At 40.9% G+C, this 20,947-nt stretch overlaps 2 protein-coding genes and 1 long non-coding RNA gene across 3 annotated transcripts in view; 2 read left to right on the top strand and 1 right to left on the bottom strand.

The window, feature by feature from the left end:
• LOC134214641 (uncharacterized) overlaps positions 1–20,947 on the bottom strand; it is a 205,824-nt gene that overhangs the window by 55,642 nt on the left and 129,235 nt on the right. The window lies entirely within an intron of this gene.
• LOC134214637 (uncharacterized) lies at positions 3,850–5,401 on the top strand. Its single transcript, XR_009979861.1, has 2 exons — positions 3,850–4,051; positions 4,664–5,401. It is a non-coding gene; the product is annotated as an uncharacterized LOC134214637 (long non-coding RNA).
• LOC134215035 (uncharacterized) lies at positions 16,518–17,345 on the top strand. The gene has a single exon (XM_062694294.1). The coding sequence runs from the start codon at positions 16,518–16,520 to the stop codon at positions 17,343–17,345; it is 828 nt and encodes a 275-aa protein (XP_062550278.1).

Below are 20,947 nucleotides of genomic sequence, written 5' to 3'. Positions count from 1 at the left end.
TCAGTTTTGTTGTTAATTTGATGTGAGCAGATGCACAGAGCTGGTGGTGGTAATCTGGTTGTGCATATCCAAAAGAATTCTCGCAGAACTGGCAGTTCCGCTGCACGATCGATCCTGACTAGTTGGTTCGAAAAATTTAATGCGATTTAATCGATGATTTTGTTGGAGAGCGCGCAACAGTGGACAACAAACGTACAGCGGACAGATAAAGCGAATCGGGAACGTCGAAACGGAAGAAAGAAAAACAACCACTCAGTTGGACTTTACACGAACGAATACAATTCTTATTTATTTACATTTGACATAAACAATTAATTCGACAACACATCAACAGTCATGGTGTGTTCATTTCGCATATCAACATTGAGTTGTCTCGATTATGAGGGGTGACGATTGCACGTTAAAGTTAATTTCAACACCCCTCCTCAAGTCGGCAACCCGATAATCACATTTTATTATCACAGATCGACTTGTAAATAGTCACTTCACTTTCAACTTCGAACACTTGATCTTCAAGTTCAAACAATCTCAATCCTCTTCTTTCGTATTACTTCCATTTTCTTTTGTTGAAAATATTCACCCCTCCTAGCCGCAAGCTTCGTCAATTCGCATAAAATTTCTTCTCTCTGCACACTTTCGCCAACTATTGTTTCATCCATCGTCACTTTGTATCTTTCGCTTTCATTATTTGCCTTCTTTTCTTTTACTCTTTCCATCATTTTCTGCAACAATTCGTCCACATATCGCCATTTTTAATCATTGTGCTTCTGGGCGCTGCAACACACTGCTTATGCAGAGCACTTTGTATCCCTTACCATTGCTGTACTCGTTTTGATTGGCTTACGTCTAACACATACTGCTTTCCATCATAATGCGCGGCAGCCATCACCGCGCCATATTTTGTAATTTTCGCTTTATTGCCGAAGAAACTGACTTCCATTCCCGCTCTCGCAACACGATTCACCGAGAACAAATTACAGCTGAGGTTGGGAACGTACAGCACATTCTTTACTTCGCATTTCTTTCTCATATTTCCAACCGCTGAGTACACTACAACATCGCCAGAATATTCCGCTAACAGCTTCTCACCACTTGCTACAACTACTTCAACCGGGTGCTCCAGACGCCGCATCATGCTGAAGTAATTACGGTCGTTCACCATGTGGTCCGTCGCTCCAGAGTCTAAGAACCACCGCAGTTTCACATTTTCTTCTTTCTCTTCTTTGGATGCCAGAAATGCCACATCCGCACGATCCGAGGATCTCGTGTCTTCAACAGCTATGTCCGCTCTACGATTCTGGAATTTCCTCGCATATTTATCTCTACCGTAATCATTCGCATCCGATTCCACCAACACATTCACACGGCAATCGGCTTGTTTGTGTCCAACTCTACCGCATCTAAAACACTTTAACTTCTTCCAGCTTTGTCTGCTAAACATGGCAACACGCTCATCTTCGCCCCCAGGGGCCAGCAGATTTCTTGTTTTCATGTCCACGTCGAGTAAACGCTTCTTTACAAAAGCCATTGTAACACCGGTTGGAAGCGTTTCGATTGCAGTCACTACTGAATCAAACGACGGTGGCAGCGTCAACAACAAATGACAAACCGCGTCGGAGTCTTCAACAGCCGCACCACTTTCTTTCAACTCCCGAATCAAACGATCAAACTTCAGCAAGTGTTCCGACAAACTATCACTCGCATCCTCCACATATTTCAATGTGAGGAGCTGCTTTCGGATAAACAACTGTCCGGCAACACCGCGACGCTCGAACACCGCTTTTAGCGTGTCCCATATTTTCTTCGGAGTCGCACAGTCTTTCACTAGTTCAAGCTGGCTGTCAGCAATCGCCTGAATTATCACAGCTTTACACTTTTTCTCCGCGGCTTTTCGTTCCACCATTTTCTTTTTCTTCTCCGACTTTACACTAGCGGAGTCGTCCGCCATCAATTTAAACTCGTCGATCTCACTCATCTCCCGGTGGAGGCAATCCAGCAGATCGAACGTGTCGAGAACGGTTTCCATCCGAAACCTCCAGTTGTGGAACCCGGACCCGTCGAACGCGGCGATTTTCACTTTATCGTCCATACCTGGGCCAATAACCTGTTGGAGAGCGCGCAACAGTGGACAACAAACGTACAGCGGACAGATAAAGCGAATCGGGAACGTCGGAACGGAAGAAAGAAAAACAACCACTCAGTTGGACTTTACACGAACGAATACAATTCTTATTTATTTACATTTGACATAAACAATTAATTCGACAACACATCAACAGTCATGGTGTGTTCATTTCGCATATCAACATTGAGTTGTCTCGATTATGAGGGGTGACGATTGCACGTTAAAGTTAATTTCAACAGATTTCTCCTATTCGCGATATGGTGTTGACTCGGGTGTTGATGGAATAAGGAAGTGGATATGTGCCCTAAATGTAAGATCTTGCGATCCAAGCACCAAGACCGGAATGTACATTAAATATCCATGCCTGAACTGCGCCTGCAACGGGCAGGTGGTTTAGCAGAAGCGGGTAACCATCCCAGTGCCGGCTGGCGTTGATGATGGACAGACGGTACGAAACAAGGAGCTGTCCATTACATTCAAGTAAGTTTCTAGGAACTGGGCTTGTTACTGATACTTTCCAATTGTGGATGCATGTTAGTGAAAGCATGCATTGATGTCGTATTTGTTGTTGCTCTCAACTATACGATGAGTTTGTAATCGTTAAATGGATGCAGGATCAAATGCGTTGTATCATTTATAAGGCGGTATTAAGTTATCTATGTTTTAATTTTATATTCACAGCGTATGGAAGAGTCGCTACTTCCGCCGACACGATTTCGATGGGCTCACTGACGGGTGCAGGACGTCTACAAAGATCAGGCCACGTGTTTTTAAATGGGCCAACAACTATGGCACCGGTGACCATTTAAACCAGATCCCGATCAAGCTAAACAAGCAGTAAGCGCTGATACACGTAAGAATGTTCCGTTTTGATTGTGTTATAATTGACTCTTATTTTTAGGCGTACGAAATAAGAGTAATGATCCTCTGGACTGGATCAGGTTCATCTAATTCTTCAACAAATTCCACATCATCGTAACTCTCCAGGTCTTCATCGTGCACATCGAAATCAACGTCTCCTTTTTCAGTGAGGATAAGTTCGCTTAGCGCCCGAAAGATGATTGTTCTAGCGACTTAACCACACGATGAAACCGGTTCTCAGATCAGATTATAAGAAAGATCAACTCGGAGGATCGAAGTTATATTTCATCCTCGGCGTTGCACGGGTCTTCGTATGGTACGTGTATTACACCAGAAAATTCCCCACCAGCTGCAACTAGAACGAAATACATCACTGAAGAGGCAGAGACGAGCAGCTCAAACTCAACGACCTCAGAAGAACTCTTTCGACGACGCTTAAAACGTTTATGGTTACCGGAAATTGATATAGTAGAACTATATTTTCAACTAGAGTAATGCTAACTAATGTGTTGTTTAGTCTAGGAATGCTAGGAACGGTTGTTAGTGATTATTTGAATGCAATGTTAGAGCGAAACAAAAATGTGCTGTATCTAACCCATCTCCGCCAAGATCTTACTAATAAATTAATAAATAAAATGAGCAGATAGCTTCTTTTTCTAATATTTAAAATGCCATTCCTTTATCAATCTAAACGTGCCCAGAATCAGGAACTAATAACCGGGACCTCGGAGTCCCGAAGAACCGATTTAAAATTCATGCAACCCATGATGAGCTGACGAGACCAGCACCGCCAGAGGCGCTAGTGTATTTTACTCACATTATGGTAAATTTATTTGAAAGTGTTTGCTGTGAGTTTTGACAGTTCCCTCACCTGTACGTTTTATTTACGTTTACTGTACAAAGTGAAAACTGCGATACGGCGGATACGACGGATACGGCAAGGCTCGTGCCGATTTAAGCTTGAAATGCATCGGAAATGCAGAGCTGGCCACCGAATTGTGGATAAGGTGAAACAAAACATTCACCGGGACGAACATCTGCGGTGATGGGAAGCTACCAGAGAAGGTGAGTCTTAATCTTGTTATTTGGATCAAGGATCCTCGGTTGTTGTTTTTGCTTTTTTTGCTTTTCTTTTACTCACCACTCCAAAATCAAACTTTTTATAAAAGGCTCGGAGACCCATGATGTTATATACCAATCGCCGAACAAATGTCTATTTGAACGTGTGTGCATACGAAAACCGAAAAACATTTGCCATCTTTCCATACAATAATTCTTATCCGGTTTTCTCGCAACAAGTTGCAGCCAAAAACCATTAACTATTGAAAGTAATCAAGATCGGTCATTGCATTATATGAAGAAAATTGTGTACTGTACTGATGCATATAATGCTGGTTGGTTGATTCGCTATAAGCGTTTGCAAAAGCCGTAGGGTAGACAATTATGTTTTATAAGTATCACATTAAGATGAAGCCAATCTATTTAATAGAGAAAGGTATCATTACCGCTAGGTGGATTAATCAGGGGTTTTCTTATCAAGTTTGAGCCAAAATTATAATATGTTAGGGCTTGTATTCGCGATTTTGAGAATCTACCCTCGCTAACACTAATGAATTACAAAATCCACCTTCGTACCTATCGATTTTGGAAGTTTCTTACATTTTACTTTTTTCGCAGCGATACCGTGTTCCAGTAATCCACTCTGGAGGAGTTAAGCTCCAATCTGATGAAGCAACCAATTCAAGTGCGAAGCCAAATTAAAATCGAGCGTTCTGGATGCAATTCAAAGGAAAACCGCAAGGAACCTACAGCCACGGTGAGATTGATGATGCGGAACAAGCAACTTCCCCAGCAAGCACGGAGTTTTCAGCTAAAAATAATTTTGAGCGAGGCATGCGAGGCTTTCCAGCGATGTTGATCGAGGCATGTGGCGGCGGCCAAGGCAGGTGTCGACGTTAGTAAACTGACCTAGGCGAAGGCCGTAGTAAGCAGAGTATGGCTAGTCGATACGAGGACATCGCTTAATAAGCAGAATCGTTTCGGCAAATTGGACTGCCTTGAGAAGCCTACCAAAAATCTCCATCGCACTCCAAATAAGGCATATAACAGCTGTCTCTGCAGAAGCAGTTTACACCAATACGTCTTAGCTGTTTGATAAGCCCAATCAAAGAGCTTACCACCATACCCGTTACTGCAAGTCCCACCAAGGTCTCAGCTCGTCATCGTTTCCAAACTTTTGCCGAATCAGATACACCCTTCCTTCAATTGCCCTACAAGCACCGCAGCCTGGCCGAACTGTTCAAGTGTATCGTCATAGTTTGTGCCACGTTCTACAACCACAAGGAACAAATCACCTTCAAGAAAAAAACTTGTACGAAAGCCATGCACAAATTAAAACCCTATTCCGAACATAAAGTCTACAAAACTCCAAATCTTCAATTACTGTTCAGCAATCTTCCGTCCGATGCTCTCGTAATACTGAATCCTTGACTGAATCTTAGGTTGCCCTCACCATTTCGTATCCCGAACCCTTGACCATAATCATCGAAGCGGCCTCTGGCGATTCTCATCAGCATGTGGGACCATTCAATGTCGCAAATCTGAAACAGAGAGTTAGAACAAATCCGATAATGTTGAACGATCATCGGTATATGGTCATTCGATGTCCACAACTTATTTCGCTACTGCTCCGTGAGTGTATTTTGAAATGTTCTATATTCTGCACGCAATATTACATTACATATGTCCCTAGTTCTGCGCACAATAATAAAAACTCAGTTTACGAGCGTTTTAGCTTTGCTGCTAAAGGAGGCCATTTTTCGATGTTAGATATCGCGGTCCGGTCTAATAAATTTTCAGGTTGGTAATTTTCTCGACTTCCCTTCATTGTGGAACGGAACGGCGACGGTGGGTTAACTGCTTAACCCTTATGCGGCCGACGGGGTACCCGTCTTCCTTTTTCAAATTCAAGTGGTGATATTTCAATGAATTTTTATAGTTGAAAGCTGAAACTCGGTGACATCTAAGAACTCCATAAAATGTAGCATCTGTGAGAAAATCACGTTGATACAGTGAGGAGGGACCTGGGGAGATGCATCTGATTTTTTTTACCACGTGGATCTCCGACAGGGTACCCGTGTTCCCATAAATTGATATTTTCATAACTTTAACAATTTTCAACCAATTTAGATAATTTTGACAGTTTTGGAAACAGAAACTCATATACTTTTTGCTTATTGTCAAGGTTTACAGCTTTTGTCTTTGGTTATACAAGAAATCTTTGAAGTAAGGCTTAGGAGTCTACACACGTAACCGAAGGACTATTAACCAGTTTCAAATATATTACATGCTCATTGCGCTTCTTAGAATAGTCGGTGTTCACAGTTTATATTCGGGGTTCCAAAACCCCCAGGAGTAAGGCCTAAGTCATCCAAAAAATCCCTGGAATAAGATCTTATGGTCTGCTAACGTAACCAAAGGTCTATCGTGTAAATTCAAATACGGTACATGCTCTTTATGGTGCAGTATATGTTCCGGGTCATCCAATGACCTTTTCTTGAAACATGTTTGCATTCCAAGTATTTCTTGTTGCTGTCATTGATTCCAGGTAGTCTACGAACTCCATACAGTCAAGGTCTTCGGATCAATCTCCGTAATGGAGGCAGTTAACGAAGAGTTGCGTGACCCCTTCTTGGTATATGTTTGTATTCTAAGTAGTTCTTGTTGTTGTCGTGGGCTCCAGGTAGTCTACGAACTCCATAGAGTCAAGATCTGTGGATCAACTTCAGTGACGGAGGCAGTTATTGAAGAATAAACAAGTTGTGTGACCCCTTCTTGGTATTTGTTTGTATTCCAAGTAATTCTTGTTGTTGTCATTGGTTCCAGGTAGTCTACAAATTCCATACATTCAAGGTCTGTGGATCAATCTCCGTGTTGGAGGCAGTTATTGGAGAATAAACAAGTCGCATGACCCCTTCTTGGTATATGTTTGTATTCCAAGTAGTTCCTGTTGTTGTCGTGAGTTCCAGTACGTCTACGAACTCCACACAGTCAAGGTCTTCGAATCAATCTCCGTAATGAAGGCAGTTATCGAAGAATAAACAAGTTATGTGACCCCTTCTTGGCATATGTTTGTATTCCAAGTAGTTCTGGTTGTTGCCGTGGGCTCTAGGTAGTCTACGAACTTCATAGATTCAAGGTCGGTGGATCAACCTCCGTAATGAAGGAAGTTATTGAAGAATAAACATGTTTTGTGACCCCTTCTTGGCATATGTTTGCTTTTCATGTAGTTCTTGTTGTTTTCGTGAGTTCCAGGTAGTCTACAAGCTCCATACAGTCAAGATCTTCGGATCAATCTCCGTAATGGAGGCAGTTATCGAAGAATAAACAAGTTGCGTGACCCCTTCTTTGTATATGTGTGTATTCCAAGTAGTTCTTGTTGTTGTCGAGGACTCCAGGTAGTCTACGAACTCCATAGAGTCAAGGTCTGGGGATCGACCTCGGTAACGTAGGCAGCGTTTGAAGAATAAACAAGTTTTGTGACCCCTTCTTGATATATGTTTGTATTCCAAGTAGTTCTTGTTGTTCTCGTTGGCTCCAGGTAGTCTACGAACTCCATAGATTCAAGTTCGGTGGATCAACCTCCGTAATGGAGGCAGTTATTGAAGAATAAACAAGTTGTGTGACCCCTTCTTGGTATATGTTTGTATTTCATGTAGTTCTTGTTGTTGTCATGAGTTCCAGGTAGTCTACGAACTCCATAGAGTCAAGATCTTCGAATCTATCTCCGTAATGGAGGCAGTTATCGAAGAATAAACAAGTAGCGTGACCCTTTCTTGGTATATGTTTGTATTCCAAGCAGTTCTTGTTGTTGTCGCGGGCTCCAGGTAGTCTACGAACTCCATAGAGTCAAGGTTGGTGGATCAACCTCCGTAACGGATGCAGTAGCGGAAGGTAGCGGTTTTCCTTCAATACCGTCGAAAACGTGATAAAATCGGGTTAGGCAAAATCAGGAGTAGACAAAATCTGAGAGTGACAAAATCGGGTCAACCTCATCTGAGTGAATGTACGCAATCCTAGTACAGTAGCCGTTCAATAACTGCAAAATGTTTACTTTTGAGTTATCGAATGCCGTTCGATAACTGCAACGCACTCTTTACGTTAGCTCTGGGCATTTATTGAAGAATAAACAAGATGTGAAACCTCATCTTGTTATACTAGCATTCCAAGTAGCTTTTGTTGTCTTGTTGCTGTTGGTTCCAGGTAGTATACAAACTTCATTCATATCACTAATATGAAGTTGTCTATTCTTTGGAAATGCAAAATGTAAATAAATTGGAACGATACAACTTCACGCCGAGAACGTGAGGGAACAAACGGGCTAAGATCATGTACCATATTAAAATAAGATTAAAGACACTCCTCACGGAATCCAAGTTTCAAAGTGCTCGCGTTTTCGGGAGCACACCAATCGATACGGAGGCGTCGACTGTCATTTTTGTTGTTTCAGTTTTGCTGCGTCGCAGCATGCGTGAAATAATAAAAATGACAGTTGTGCGTTGCTTTCGTTTCGAGTGGTGTGCCCTCGAAAACGCGAGCACTTTGAAACTTGAATTCCGTGAGGAGTGACCTTAAAGACCCTCTAAATATTCGTGTAAGCCTAGAAGTCTTACTCAATAAATTTCTAGGACGACCATTAGCATATGCCATGAACGCATTTTATTCATGGACCCCAAAGGCATGTACCAAATTTAAAACAGGCTGATATATCTCTGGTGTAGATCCTAATGCCTTACTTCCGGGTTTTCTTGGATGACCATGAACATTTGAAATGGGTGCATTCTATTCTACGTACCATAAAAGGCATGTATAACTATTCAAATAGGCCGAAAGAACTCTGGTTACGCGTGAAGTTCTTGAGGCTTGTTAAGTGTTCTTTTAGATACCCATGAACATATGCAATGAAAGCGGTATATTCTATGTACCACAAATGGCATATGCCACTTTTGAAACAATCCGAAAAGTATCTGGTTACGTGTGAAGATCCTGAGGCCTATTCTAGCATTTTTTTGGAAGGCCATAAACATATGCAATGGACGTATTCTATTCTATGTACCACAAAGGACATGTACCACTTTTGAAACAAGCCAAAAGATCTCTGGGTACCCATGCAGATTTAAAGGCCTATTCCAGGGTTTTCTTGGATGACCATGAATCTATGCAATGGACGCAATCTATTCTATGTACCACAAAGGGCATGTAACAGTTTTGAAAAAAAAATCAAAGATCTTTGGTTACGCGTGTAGATCTTAAGGCCTTTTCCAGGGTTTCTTGGATGACCATCAATATATGCAATAAAGGCGTTATATTCTATGTACCACAAAGGGCATGTACCAGTTTTGAAAAAAAAATCAAAGATCTTTGGTTACGCGTGTAGATCTTAAGGCGTTTTCCAGGATTTTCTTGGATGACCATGAACATATGCAATGAAGGCGCCAGAGGACTTATCCGAGAGATTTCTTCGATAGCGCAGAACATATGTAGTGATCACATTTGATTTCAAGATGCGCAAAGAGCATGTACCACTTTTGAGACAAGTCCATAGACCCATGATTACGAGTGTAGATCTTAAGGCCTTACTCCAGAGATTTCTTGGATGACTCGGAACATATACTGTGAACGCATTCTATGCTAAGTACCACAAAGAGCATGTACCGTATTTGAATTTACATAATAGGCCTTTGGTTACGTAGATCTTTAGGCTTTACTCCAGAGATTTCTCGGATGCCTAAGACCTCATTTCAGGGATTTTTGCATTACCCGAAGCATATACTGTGAACACCTTCAATTCTAAGAAGCGCAAAGAGCTTGTAGTATATTTGAAACTGGTTGAATGGCCTTTGGTTACGCGTGTAGACTCTTAGGCCTTACTTCAAAGATTTCTCGTATAACCATGAGCATAAGCTGTAAACCTAGACAATGCGCAAAAAGTATATGAGTTTTTGTTTCCAAAACTGTCAAAATTGTCTAAATCGGTTGAAAATTGTTGAAGTTATGAGAATATCAATTTATGGGAACACGGGTACCGTCAACTGGGGGGAAGATGATCATTTTTAAGACAAAACATGCAATAACAATGTGTGTTTACATTTTAAATCGAAACAAATATTTTCAAAACATGTACTGCTATACGTTACAATAATCAACAACTTTAGTTTTCTGAAATGCATTCGCATTTATTAAAATAAATTAAATTATCACACATTTTTTGAATATGTAATCTGGGGTGGCATTGTGCATCTCGATTCGAACGTAATTCTATCGAGTCGAACATGTTTGGCATTACGGGTTTCGATTCGATCTCGAAAACGACTCATCGTTCGAGTATGCTCGAGGAGGTACAAGAATAACGAGATGTTTTGGCATTATGGATGCTCGATAGCACACTGAAAAACGACTCAAGTCGAATGAAAAACACTCGTCACCTTTTTAGCTTTCGAATATTGTTCGAGAGTCATTTCTTGCTGAAAGTTTTAATTATAATTTGTTATTGTCTGTTTCCTTGGTAACAAAACGCTCCGACCATTTTTTAGGCACTATCAAAATCGTCGCCAGCATCTTTATTCTAAAATTATGTTAGTTTTATTAGAAAATAATGTCAATCTGCATTAAAAACAGGGCTCAATTTTGGGAAATAATGTGATTATTGAGTATATAAAATTTTGTTCACAGTTGATTTGACAGATCTATGGTTATTTCTGCTGGCGACGATTTTGTCGTCAATTTGTTTTGCGACGATTTCAAATCGTCGCGGCCGATAAGGTGGGAAATTGATAATATTATTTCTCTACGAGAAGAGAATAAATGTTTTATGGTTTTATTATTGTTTCTTGAGGAAAACAATGTCATAAGTATACCTACTTTTACAGTTCCCTGACAATATGCAATTTCTAATTATCCCGAAATCCGCGTAAAAACGACTTCAACTAAAATCGGTTTTTCGAAGTTTTCACGTAATTTTTGACGTTTTCGATAAACCGCGTGAAAAATCCATGAGGAAAATCTGCGTAAAAACGTGTTTATTCCACAATCTATGTAAAAATAAATGAGTTAAATAAAAAAACGCGCATGAGATGAATCAAGTGCATTTAACTAAAACACATAGAAACATCAAAGTAATTTATTATCGAATCCTTCTTATTAAATTTAAATTAAGCTTTAAATTATTTAGCTCAAAATTGGATCTGTGGCATAAATTCTAATAAACATAAAACTTATAATTTGTGTCGTAACAATATCTCAATTTACAAAACATGTCGTATCGGCATAATGTTTTAATCGGTTGCAACTGCTCAATAAATAATATTGCTTTTCAAAGTCATCGAGCACAATTTGCTTGTTTATAAATTAACTGTCAATTCATGCCATGAAGGATGCCTATCCAACAGGCAACATACTACACGCAGATGAAATTACTCTTATTCTCTCTGTTTACTCACATTCGCCATGCGCTGAAGGTTGTCTCTCCTGCAGGCGGCATACTAAACACGGAGACAGCTATCTCTTATTCTCTCTGTTTACATTACGTTTGACAGAACATACTCGATTGAACTAGTACAACACCATTCGAAATCTTGTACTGCGACTGAATGAAGTCGAACGAAATACATAATGCCGCTATTTTTTCGAAACGAATCGAAAAACTTACGAATCGAGTGATTCGATTCGAGATGCGCAATGTCACCCCTGGTTTGGGGTGGAGTTGATCAAGACAGCTCTACTAAAATCATTATGACCTAGTAATCAAAGTACACTAGGTTATTTGTATGAATGTTGAATTTACTACGTAAAGAAGTCTACGAAGTCAATATTTGAAACGAAAATAGCGTCATTTATGACTATCTCTCTTTTTCTTCCACAAAATACATTTTCATGATTATAATCGAAAAACTCGGATTTCTACCTAGCGTTAACAATTCTTGAACGGAGAATATTGTTGACTACCGTTTCATAAAAAAATTTAGCACTTTTGACTGACACATCGAATGATCATCTTCACCTCAATGATCATCTTCCCCCCAGTTGACGGTACCCCCAGGTACCCCACGGGCCATCCACGTGTTTTTTTTTTTTGTTGGCCACATAAGGGTTAATCCTACCGTTATTGTCGCTGTTTCGTTCCATTGCGTTTGGGGATTTACCCTCATGATACATATACAAAATCAAGAAAGGCACTTCGGCTTACAAACCTCGCAGTAAATAACTGGGTGGATGCTGGGTCACTAGGTCGAATGGGAAGTGGAGAATGAGAAGTGAGTAGTGCGAAGTGAGGAAAGAGTAAGAAGGAAGAAGAATGTAGAAAGAAGGGTGAAGGAAGAAGGAAGTAGGAAGAAGGAAAAAGGTAACAGGTAGAAAGAAAGAGAAAAAATGAAGTGAAGACATTCAAATAAAAAGCTCAAAATAATTTTCTTGAGGGAAAATGAATAAGAAAGATTTAAGAAAAAAGAAAGATGAAGGAAGAAACTAAAAACTAATTTAAAGTTTATTTAATCATAGTAGAATTTTAAGTCGAATTGTTCATGAGCATGTTAACTTCGTTTCCTGCAAATCTGGGCTCAATCGGGCTTTTCCATCCAATTTCATGTACGAAATAATAACAGAGGCGTATTTTTTCATATATTTCGGCTGAAACTCTCCGTAGAATCCGACGACTTTTTTTTCTGCCCATACTAGGCTGGGCTACTCTAATACATATATACTTAGTACACGCGAAAGGCAAAAAGAAGGAAGCAGCAAGGGGGAAGAAGAAAGAAGAAAGGAGGAACGAAGGATGAAGGAAAAAGGAAAAACAAAGAAGCACAGCTTAGCTTAGCTTAGTAGTTTTTAGAAACGTATTTATATGTATGTGAAAAAGTCAATTTCTTCGAATGAGTAATTATAATTGTCTTTTATTGGGAAAACGGATCTTCTTTGTTTCAAACTCAACCACAGGATTGGTGTTCTGTTGAGAATCACCTACCGATACACTCATCATCGTCACAAAGCCCCCCCCGTCACAAAGCCCATTTTGGTAAGCTGTCTGCTCCGCGTTGCTGCTACTCCTGGTCCTAGTGTGTTGCTATCTTCGGAAAGCACAATTTCAGGTGACCACTTACCACAGGGCGCTAACCCATCCAGCTGCCGAGCTCGGAGGCACTGCTCTATTGTTTTGGGACACATGTGTCTTCTGCAAAAACGGGCCCACTGTTCAGTTCAAAAGCTCCTGCCGGTATCCGCCTCGACCGAAGATTTCCCAGCGAATAATAGTAGCTTGGCACACCGAATTCTTCTTTGGAGAACAGCCTTCATGCTGAAGTTAAACCACGATTGTTCTTTGAGTCATTTATCAAATTGCAGCACTGTATATAATCAACATATTTACAACGTCCGCGAGCCGTCTTGTGGAGCAGTGTGTTGTCTTCGATTTCTTGTTTGTTCACGTCGATGTCCGGCAGCAGGACGAACAGCTCCAAAAAGTTTATCAGGTTCGTCGCGCACAAGTATGATATGGACGTCCTTCTGCTTCGTTCTGTCGACTTGGAAGACAGTGAAATGCCGATTTCTACGATGTCACGAAAGACCTATAGGTACAAGGTGGGCACTAGCTAACTTCACGGAACCACGTATGGACACCCTCAGCAGAATAGTTTTGTGTTTGTTTATGTCAGTTTTGTTTCATTTCAAACACATATGACACCCTTGCTTGACACTGGAAGCTCAGCTGTGCCCATATGTGCCGTGCTGTGCCGCGGGCACATTTTCCCGAATGGTAAATTACCCCTTGGGAGGAGTCGAATGAACCACGAGTTGCATGAGCTGGAAGATCAATCCATCGTTCACACCGCGAAAATCGAACGACTGCGGTGGGCCAGGCACGTAGCCAGAATGTCGGACAGTAACCCGGTGAAAATGGTTCTCGACAATCATCCGACGTGCACAACAGGGCGAGGTGAGCAGCGGGTAAGGTAGGTCGATCAGGTGGAAGATGACTTGCGGACCCTCCGTAGACTGCGTGGTTGGCGACGTGTAGCCATGGACCGAGCCGAATGGAGAAGACTCAAGTACTGCACAGACCACTTGACACTTCGGCCTTAGTCAGAATAACGAGCACATTTTAGCATAGGATCGTGTATATAGGTACAGGAGTGTATGCACTATGTAATGAAATTGACCGAAGATTAGATAAGCATTTTTCTCTAATAGTGAAATAAATATTTTCTTACAGTGATTCATATTCCAAGGGAAATTCTATAAAATACTAGTTGACCCGGCAGACGTTGTCCTGCACAGTAGGCGAGAATGTGCGTTCCGAACTGCCCATGCAAAGTTCGCATAGGAAACACAATTTTAGTTATTCACGGTTTGCTCAACTTTACTCGTAATTTTCGCATTAGGAAATATCATATAAACCCGTCGGAAACTATAGCGAATGTTTCTGCTGAAGAAATGAAAAAAATCCATCCAGCCGTTTTCGAGTTATGCGGATACGAACACAGACCATTTCATTTTTATATATAAGATAGAACTTTAATTCATAAACGGGCTAGAATAAATAAGTAGTTAAACAATGATCCAACACAGATTTATCACTAACCGGACTGTTCCTGCAGCCGTCTAACCTGATCCTGTATCCGGGCTAACTGGCCCTGCAGAACCGTCGCCAACACGGCACTAAATTCCACTCCCGACTCGGAAGCCGCTCCGGTCCGGACTCTGATCGATCAAAACCCGTTCCACTTGTAGTTCGAATCGGACGTGCACAAGCATCTCTGGTGGCAGCTTCATCCGCGGAACAATCTTCGCAGCCGACTCGTGTATCCGCTGACGTTGGTCCAATTACTGCTGTGTTGACAACATCCGGCCACAGCCCTCCACGTTGCAGACGTATTTCCGGACTCCTTCGTGCTTAGATTTGACATGGGCCATCCGATTATGGTCGTAGTCGTAAATTTGGAATATCCGTCATATGGCACTGGAACACTATACCTGCTCTTTGCCGCCTTCGTGACTCTTCTGATGCACCTGGATGTGTGATTTGGGGTTCTTTTCGATTGCAAATATCGCACTGATGGAGTCTTTAGTCTTCCGGACGTAGCGATTCAAATGGCTCCGATTGGTGTACTCCTTGGCGCAATTTAGTTCCGGACAGCAAACTCTCACTCAAAAACTCGGAATTATTTGGTAACAAAGGTATTTAATGTAATGACAGATTGGGAGAAAAAACAAAAAAAAACATCGATGCTGTCAGTTATGCGTGCACGGAAAAGAATCATGCGAAAAACTGATAGCTGACAGCATCTGCTTAGTGTCTTTTCAGTTGTATACCTAGGACTCCTACACACCGAATGAGATTTAAGCGCAACACAAGAAAATTCCGAGTGCCAGATCCCGGTATTAGTCCCTGCCAGAATTTCCAAAAAGTGAGTAAGATCTACTCACTTTTTGTTGCAAACAAGTGAGTAAGTCTTACTCTAATTTTGACATGATGCTGCATTACTCATAAGTGAGTAAACATACGGTTACTCAAAAGTGAGCTGTTCCACTTTTTTTCAAAGTGAGTCAAATTTGACTCACTTTTGAGTAGATCCAAATGAGCGTGAAAGGAAAATGAATGAAAAGACACAGATCGCGAGCGTAAGTGCCCGAACACAATGTGAACGGCAATCCGGCAGAACGGAACTGCGGCAGAGCGGAATTGTACTAAAAATGCCGTTGCCGTTATGCCGTTGCCGTTCTGCCGCAAATCAACCCACAATGTGAACGCTTCAAAGCTCATTTTGTTGATCTTGATTTTGACGTTTCGTTGCTGTTTACTACCTACTTCTTCCATTTGAAATATTCATTTTGAAAAAACTCCTGGAGTATATTGAGTTTAATTATTATTATTAAGTTCTATTATTTATTATATTGAGTGTTAAAGAATAACCATGGATAAAATTGGCAACATAATTAAAATTGTTGAAGTTGTGAGAGAGTTGCAGGAGCTGCAGAATATGGTTCATTCATCAGAACAAATTCGTCGTTGGTGGGTGAGGCCCTCTAACCAGCATCGGGATACTGAAAGTACTAATAAACCGTAGAATTTCTATGAAGATTTGAATGTAGAAATTTCTTTTCAGGCTACTATGCAGCCAATTTCAACTTGATGAGAGACAGAGATCCGGAATATTTTTTTCGATCCGTACGAATGTCACCAGCAGTTTTTGATATACTTTGTGGTATTGTGAAGCCATGATTGGAAAAATGGTCAATCCGAAAACCGGTAAGTCCTGAAGGCCGGTTGTTCTTGACATTGATATAGGTGTTTTCTCTTTTAAAATACAGATCTTGTGAAGTTTCAAATTATTGTAACTACAGTGTAATACCTTATATCAATTCATTTTAGGTATTTGGTGCAAGGATCAGATTTTTTTATTTGTCGCGTTTGTTCCGGATGAACGTTTCAACTGTTCGCCAGATTGTCCATGAAGTCACTGAAGTAATATGGGAAAACATGGCGGAGACATATCTGCCCATATTGACGGAGGCTTTTTGGAAAAACTGCAGCGAAGGCTCCTACGACCGTATGGATTTCCCAAATTGTTGTGTAGCAGTCGATGGGAAGCATATAGCTATCCAATGTCCACCGAATGCGGGATCATTGTTCTACAACTATAAAAAGCAGCACTCAATCGTGCTAATGGCGATCTGCGATGCGCAATACAATTTCTTAGCTGTTGACATTGGCGCATATGGCGGCAATTCCGATGGAAGTGTGTTTGCTTCGAGCGAATTTGGCAAGTTACTTCTATCCGGAACGTTGGGATTACCTCCGCCATCAAAGTTGCCGCACAGTACGATTGAATGCCCACATTTTATAGTTGGCGATGCAGCTTTTCCGCTGAAACCAAGTCTGATGCGGCCCTTCCCAGGCAAAAATTTGACAGAAGTGCAGAGAAATTTTAATAAAAGGCAATCCGCTGCACGCCGGCCCATCGAAAACACGTTCGGGATAATGGTGGCGAGATGGAGAATACTCAAATCTCCTTTGTGTATGTTTCCCGAATCCGCCGAAAAACTAGTTAAAGCAATAGTAGTATTACATAACTTTGTGAAGATCCATAATGAGCATCAATATGCTCCACCTGAATTCGTGGATAGATTCGACGAATCAGGTAATTTGATTCCCGGAGAATGGCGTACACAAGCTCAGCCGTTACCGAGTGTTACTAGTGATGTAGTTACGCGAGGGCATAATGCACCACGTAATGCATATCACGTGCGTAATGATTTGGCACAGTATGTGATAGAGCATCCAGCTAAGAGAAAGTATAATGTTTAATCCTACATTTGTATAATGTTTAATCCTTCATTTCAATATTTCAAAAATAGTTGTTAAGTTTATAATTCGAATAAATGTAATATAAAAATTCGAAAAACAAATATTTCTTTTAAATACTGGGGTAATTTTTATTCAATCTGTTAGAAAGACATTCAATACAGCTGTTATTATGTAGCCTTGCGAGGAAAAGCGTAGGAGTTCCAATCCGGAGGCGGTGATTTCGATTCTCGGTCCGGTCTAGGATGTTTTCGGGTTGGAGACATTCTCGACTCCCTGGGCATAGTGTATCCATTGTACTTGTACACACAAGATACACACTCATGCAATTGCGGGCATAGAAAAGCTTTCAATTAATAAATGAGAAAATTCTAATAGATTACCAAGTGGAAAAGCAGGCCAAGTTACAGTTGGAACGTAGAGCCATTGACGAAGAAGAAGTTTAAGTTTGGATTTCTTCAGAAATTCCTTCTGGCGTTTCGCTAGGAATTCGTTCGAGAGTACCTCCAGGAATTCCTTTCGGAAAAGATCCTATATAGTTGCTCAATGTTACTAATGTAACTCCAGATGGAATTCCTGGAAAAACTGATGGGATTAATTTCCGGAACATTTTATGAAAAAAAAGGCCCGAAGGAATTCTGAAGGATTTCTTGAAGGAACACTAGAAGAAATCCATGGGGGAACTCCAGGAGAAGTTCTTGAAGGAACTTCAGGTAGATTTCTTGGAGGAATTCCTGGAGAAACTTGAGGAATTTGCGAAGGAACTCTGATGGGATGAATTTACAGAATAACTCAAAGAGGTTTACTGTTAGATATTCAGTATGAATTCTTAGAGGAACTTCAGGAGATATTCTTAGGAATCACCAAGGTTTCAAAATAATAGGTATAATTATTCTGTTTTTTTTAAATAATTTTATTGGTTATATGAACATCTCTTATTACTTAACCTTTCTCTCTAATTGGGTACTACAAACTTCAGCAGCAATTTCTGGATAAACACCAGGAGGAATTCCTGGAGTAACTTTAGAGAAATTATTGAAGGAACTCCAGGAGGTTTTCTTGAAGGAATTCAGGAGGAATTTCAAGAGGAATTTGGAAAGAACTCCGGGAATCCAGGAATTTCAGTAGGAGCTCTAGCTGAAACTCCAGGATGAATTCATAACGGAATTCCAGGAGGAATTCTTGACAAATCTCCTGAGAAACTACAAGAGGAATTCTTGTATGAATTCTAGGAGGAACTCTAGCAAAAACTTCAAAACTTCAGAAAGAATTGCAGTTGCCGTTGTGCCATTGTCCTGGAAAAACTCCACAAGAACTCTCGAAGGGATTTCTGGAGGAGCTCTGATGAAATGAATTTCCGTAAAAACTTCAGGAGAAAAGTTCTGGAGGATCTTTGGAAGGATTAACTGGTAGATCTTCAGTATGAGTTCCTCCAGGAATTCCTCCGGAAGTTCCTCCAGGGTTTATCCAGGATGTTCCACCAGGGTTTATCCAGGATGTTCCACCAAGAATTCCTGGAATTCTGAGTGGCCAATTCCAGTTTACAGAGAATACCCGGAGAATCTTCCGGAGGAATTCTTGGAGGAACTTCCAGATGAACTCCTGGAGGAGCTTCCGAAGGAATTCCTGAACAAACTTCCAGATGAAATCTGGGAGGAGTTTCTGGAGGAACTTCCCAGAGGCACATACGGAGGAATATCTGGAGGAATGTCCAAAGGAATTTCTTGACAATCTTTTAAAAAACTCGTGGAGGAACTTCTGGAAGAATTCCTGGAGGAACTTTTGAAGGAATTTTGGCGCCTGAAAATGCGTGACGCCGCCACGCCACCACCGCTGGATGAAAATATCTATTACGCCACCGCCGGTAAAATTTCAATTAGCACACAGGTCTACCTGGAAGTTCCCGGAGAGTGGTCAATTCGATCTAAAATCGCCTAATTGTACTCCAGTGTACTTGTTTTGCAAAATCATGAAGTTTGACATGTCGCAAGATAGGTTTCAAGATTGAACGGATATTGTCCACTTCCCCAATGGAACCACGCCATGGAAGTACCCGGAGAAAGGTCAGTTCGATCTAAAATCGCCTAAATGTACTCCAGTGTACTTGTTTTGCAAAATCATGAAGTTTGACATGTCGCAAGGTGGGTTCCAAGATTGAACGAAAATTGGCCATTTCCCCAAGAGAACCAGGCCCTGGAAGTACCCGGAGGGTGGCCAATTCGATCGAAAATTGCCGAAATGTACTCCAGTGTACTTGTTTTGCAAAATCATGAAGTTTGACATGTCGCAAGGTGGGTTCCAAGATTGAACGAAAATTGGCCACTTCCCCAAGGGAACCAGGCCCTGGAAGTACCCGGAGGGTGGCCAATTCCATCGAAAATTGCCGAAATGTATTCCAGTGTACTTGTTTTGCAAAATCATGAAGTTTGACATGTCGCAAGGTGGGTTCCAAGATTGAACGGAAATTGGCCACTTCCCAAAGAGAACCAGGCCCTGGAAGTACCCGGAGGGTGGCCAATTCGATCTAAAATTGTAGAAATTTACTCCAGTGTACATGTTTAGCAAAATTATGAAGTTTGACATGCCGCAAGGTGGGTTCCAAGATTGAACGAAAATTGGCCACTTCTCCAAGGGAACCAGGCCCTGAAAGTATCCGGAGGGTGGCCAATTCGATCGAAAATCGCTGAATTGTACTCCAGTGTACTTGTTTTGCTAAATCATGAAGTTTGACATGTCTCACGATGGATTTCGAAGCCGATCTGCAAGTGACCATTTTTCCGGGAGGAGGTAACCCCAGTACTCCCGGAATATATCCGAAACCATGGTCATTGCTCAAAAATTGCAATTCCTAAAACTATAGGAATTTTGTGATCGATTCCAGAAGATTGCATGAAAATTCGTTGGTTTGGCACGTTATCTGTTCCTATGGCAAGAGTAATTGGCTGAGCTGCGTGGTTTTGAATTTTGAGTTTTGACGTAAAATGGGGGTTGGGGACGTACGTGTTAAGCGGAAATTCTTTCAAATTTCTTTCTTTCAAAAAAATAGTTTATAATTAGCTTTTTACACAAAAAAACATTCATAGAAAAACCAAAAATTATATTCATTAAAAAAACAAGAATAAACTTATCAAACAAATATCCTGATAAGTATAATAATGAGAAGAAGTATGTATACAGAATGTTTTACAAAAAAAATCCTAGCATAATTACCGACCACCCTTTTACTTTTTCAATGGCTGGAACTTCTTTGCAACTAAGTACTCTATTAGCATTTTCTCAGCTATTATTTAAAAACTTGTCTATGCTCGCCATTGCATGATTATGTATCTTATGTGGTAAGTACAGTGGATACACTATGCCCGATAATGTTTTCAACCCGAAAACATATGGACTGGACCGAGAATCAAAATCGCCGTCTCCGGCATGGCAATCCTATACTTTTGCTCGCAAGGCTACTGGAGACCCTGACCACCGGCCACCTAAATATGACGAAAAACGCCTCATGGATCATTTAATATGAAAGCTGTATAGTGTATATAAAACAGTGAAAACTTCATTACGTTAAGCATAAATAATTATGGTGCTTTAGTTTTCCAAACGATTTT

The sequence above is a fragment of the Armigeres subalbatus genome, chromosome 2 (assembly GCF_024139115.2).
Source record: "Armigeres subalbatus isolate Guangzhou_Male chromosome 2, GZ_Asu_2, whole genome shotgun sequence".
Lineage (NCBI taxonomy): Eukaryota > Metazoa > Arthropoda > Insecta > Diptera > Culicidae > Armigeres > Armigeres subalbatus.
Note: the sequence above shows the minus strand (reverse complement) of the source record. Positions and strands in the feature narration are given on the sequence as shown.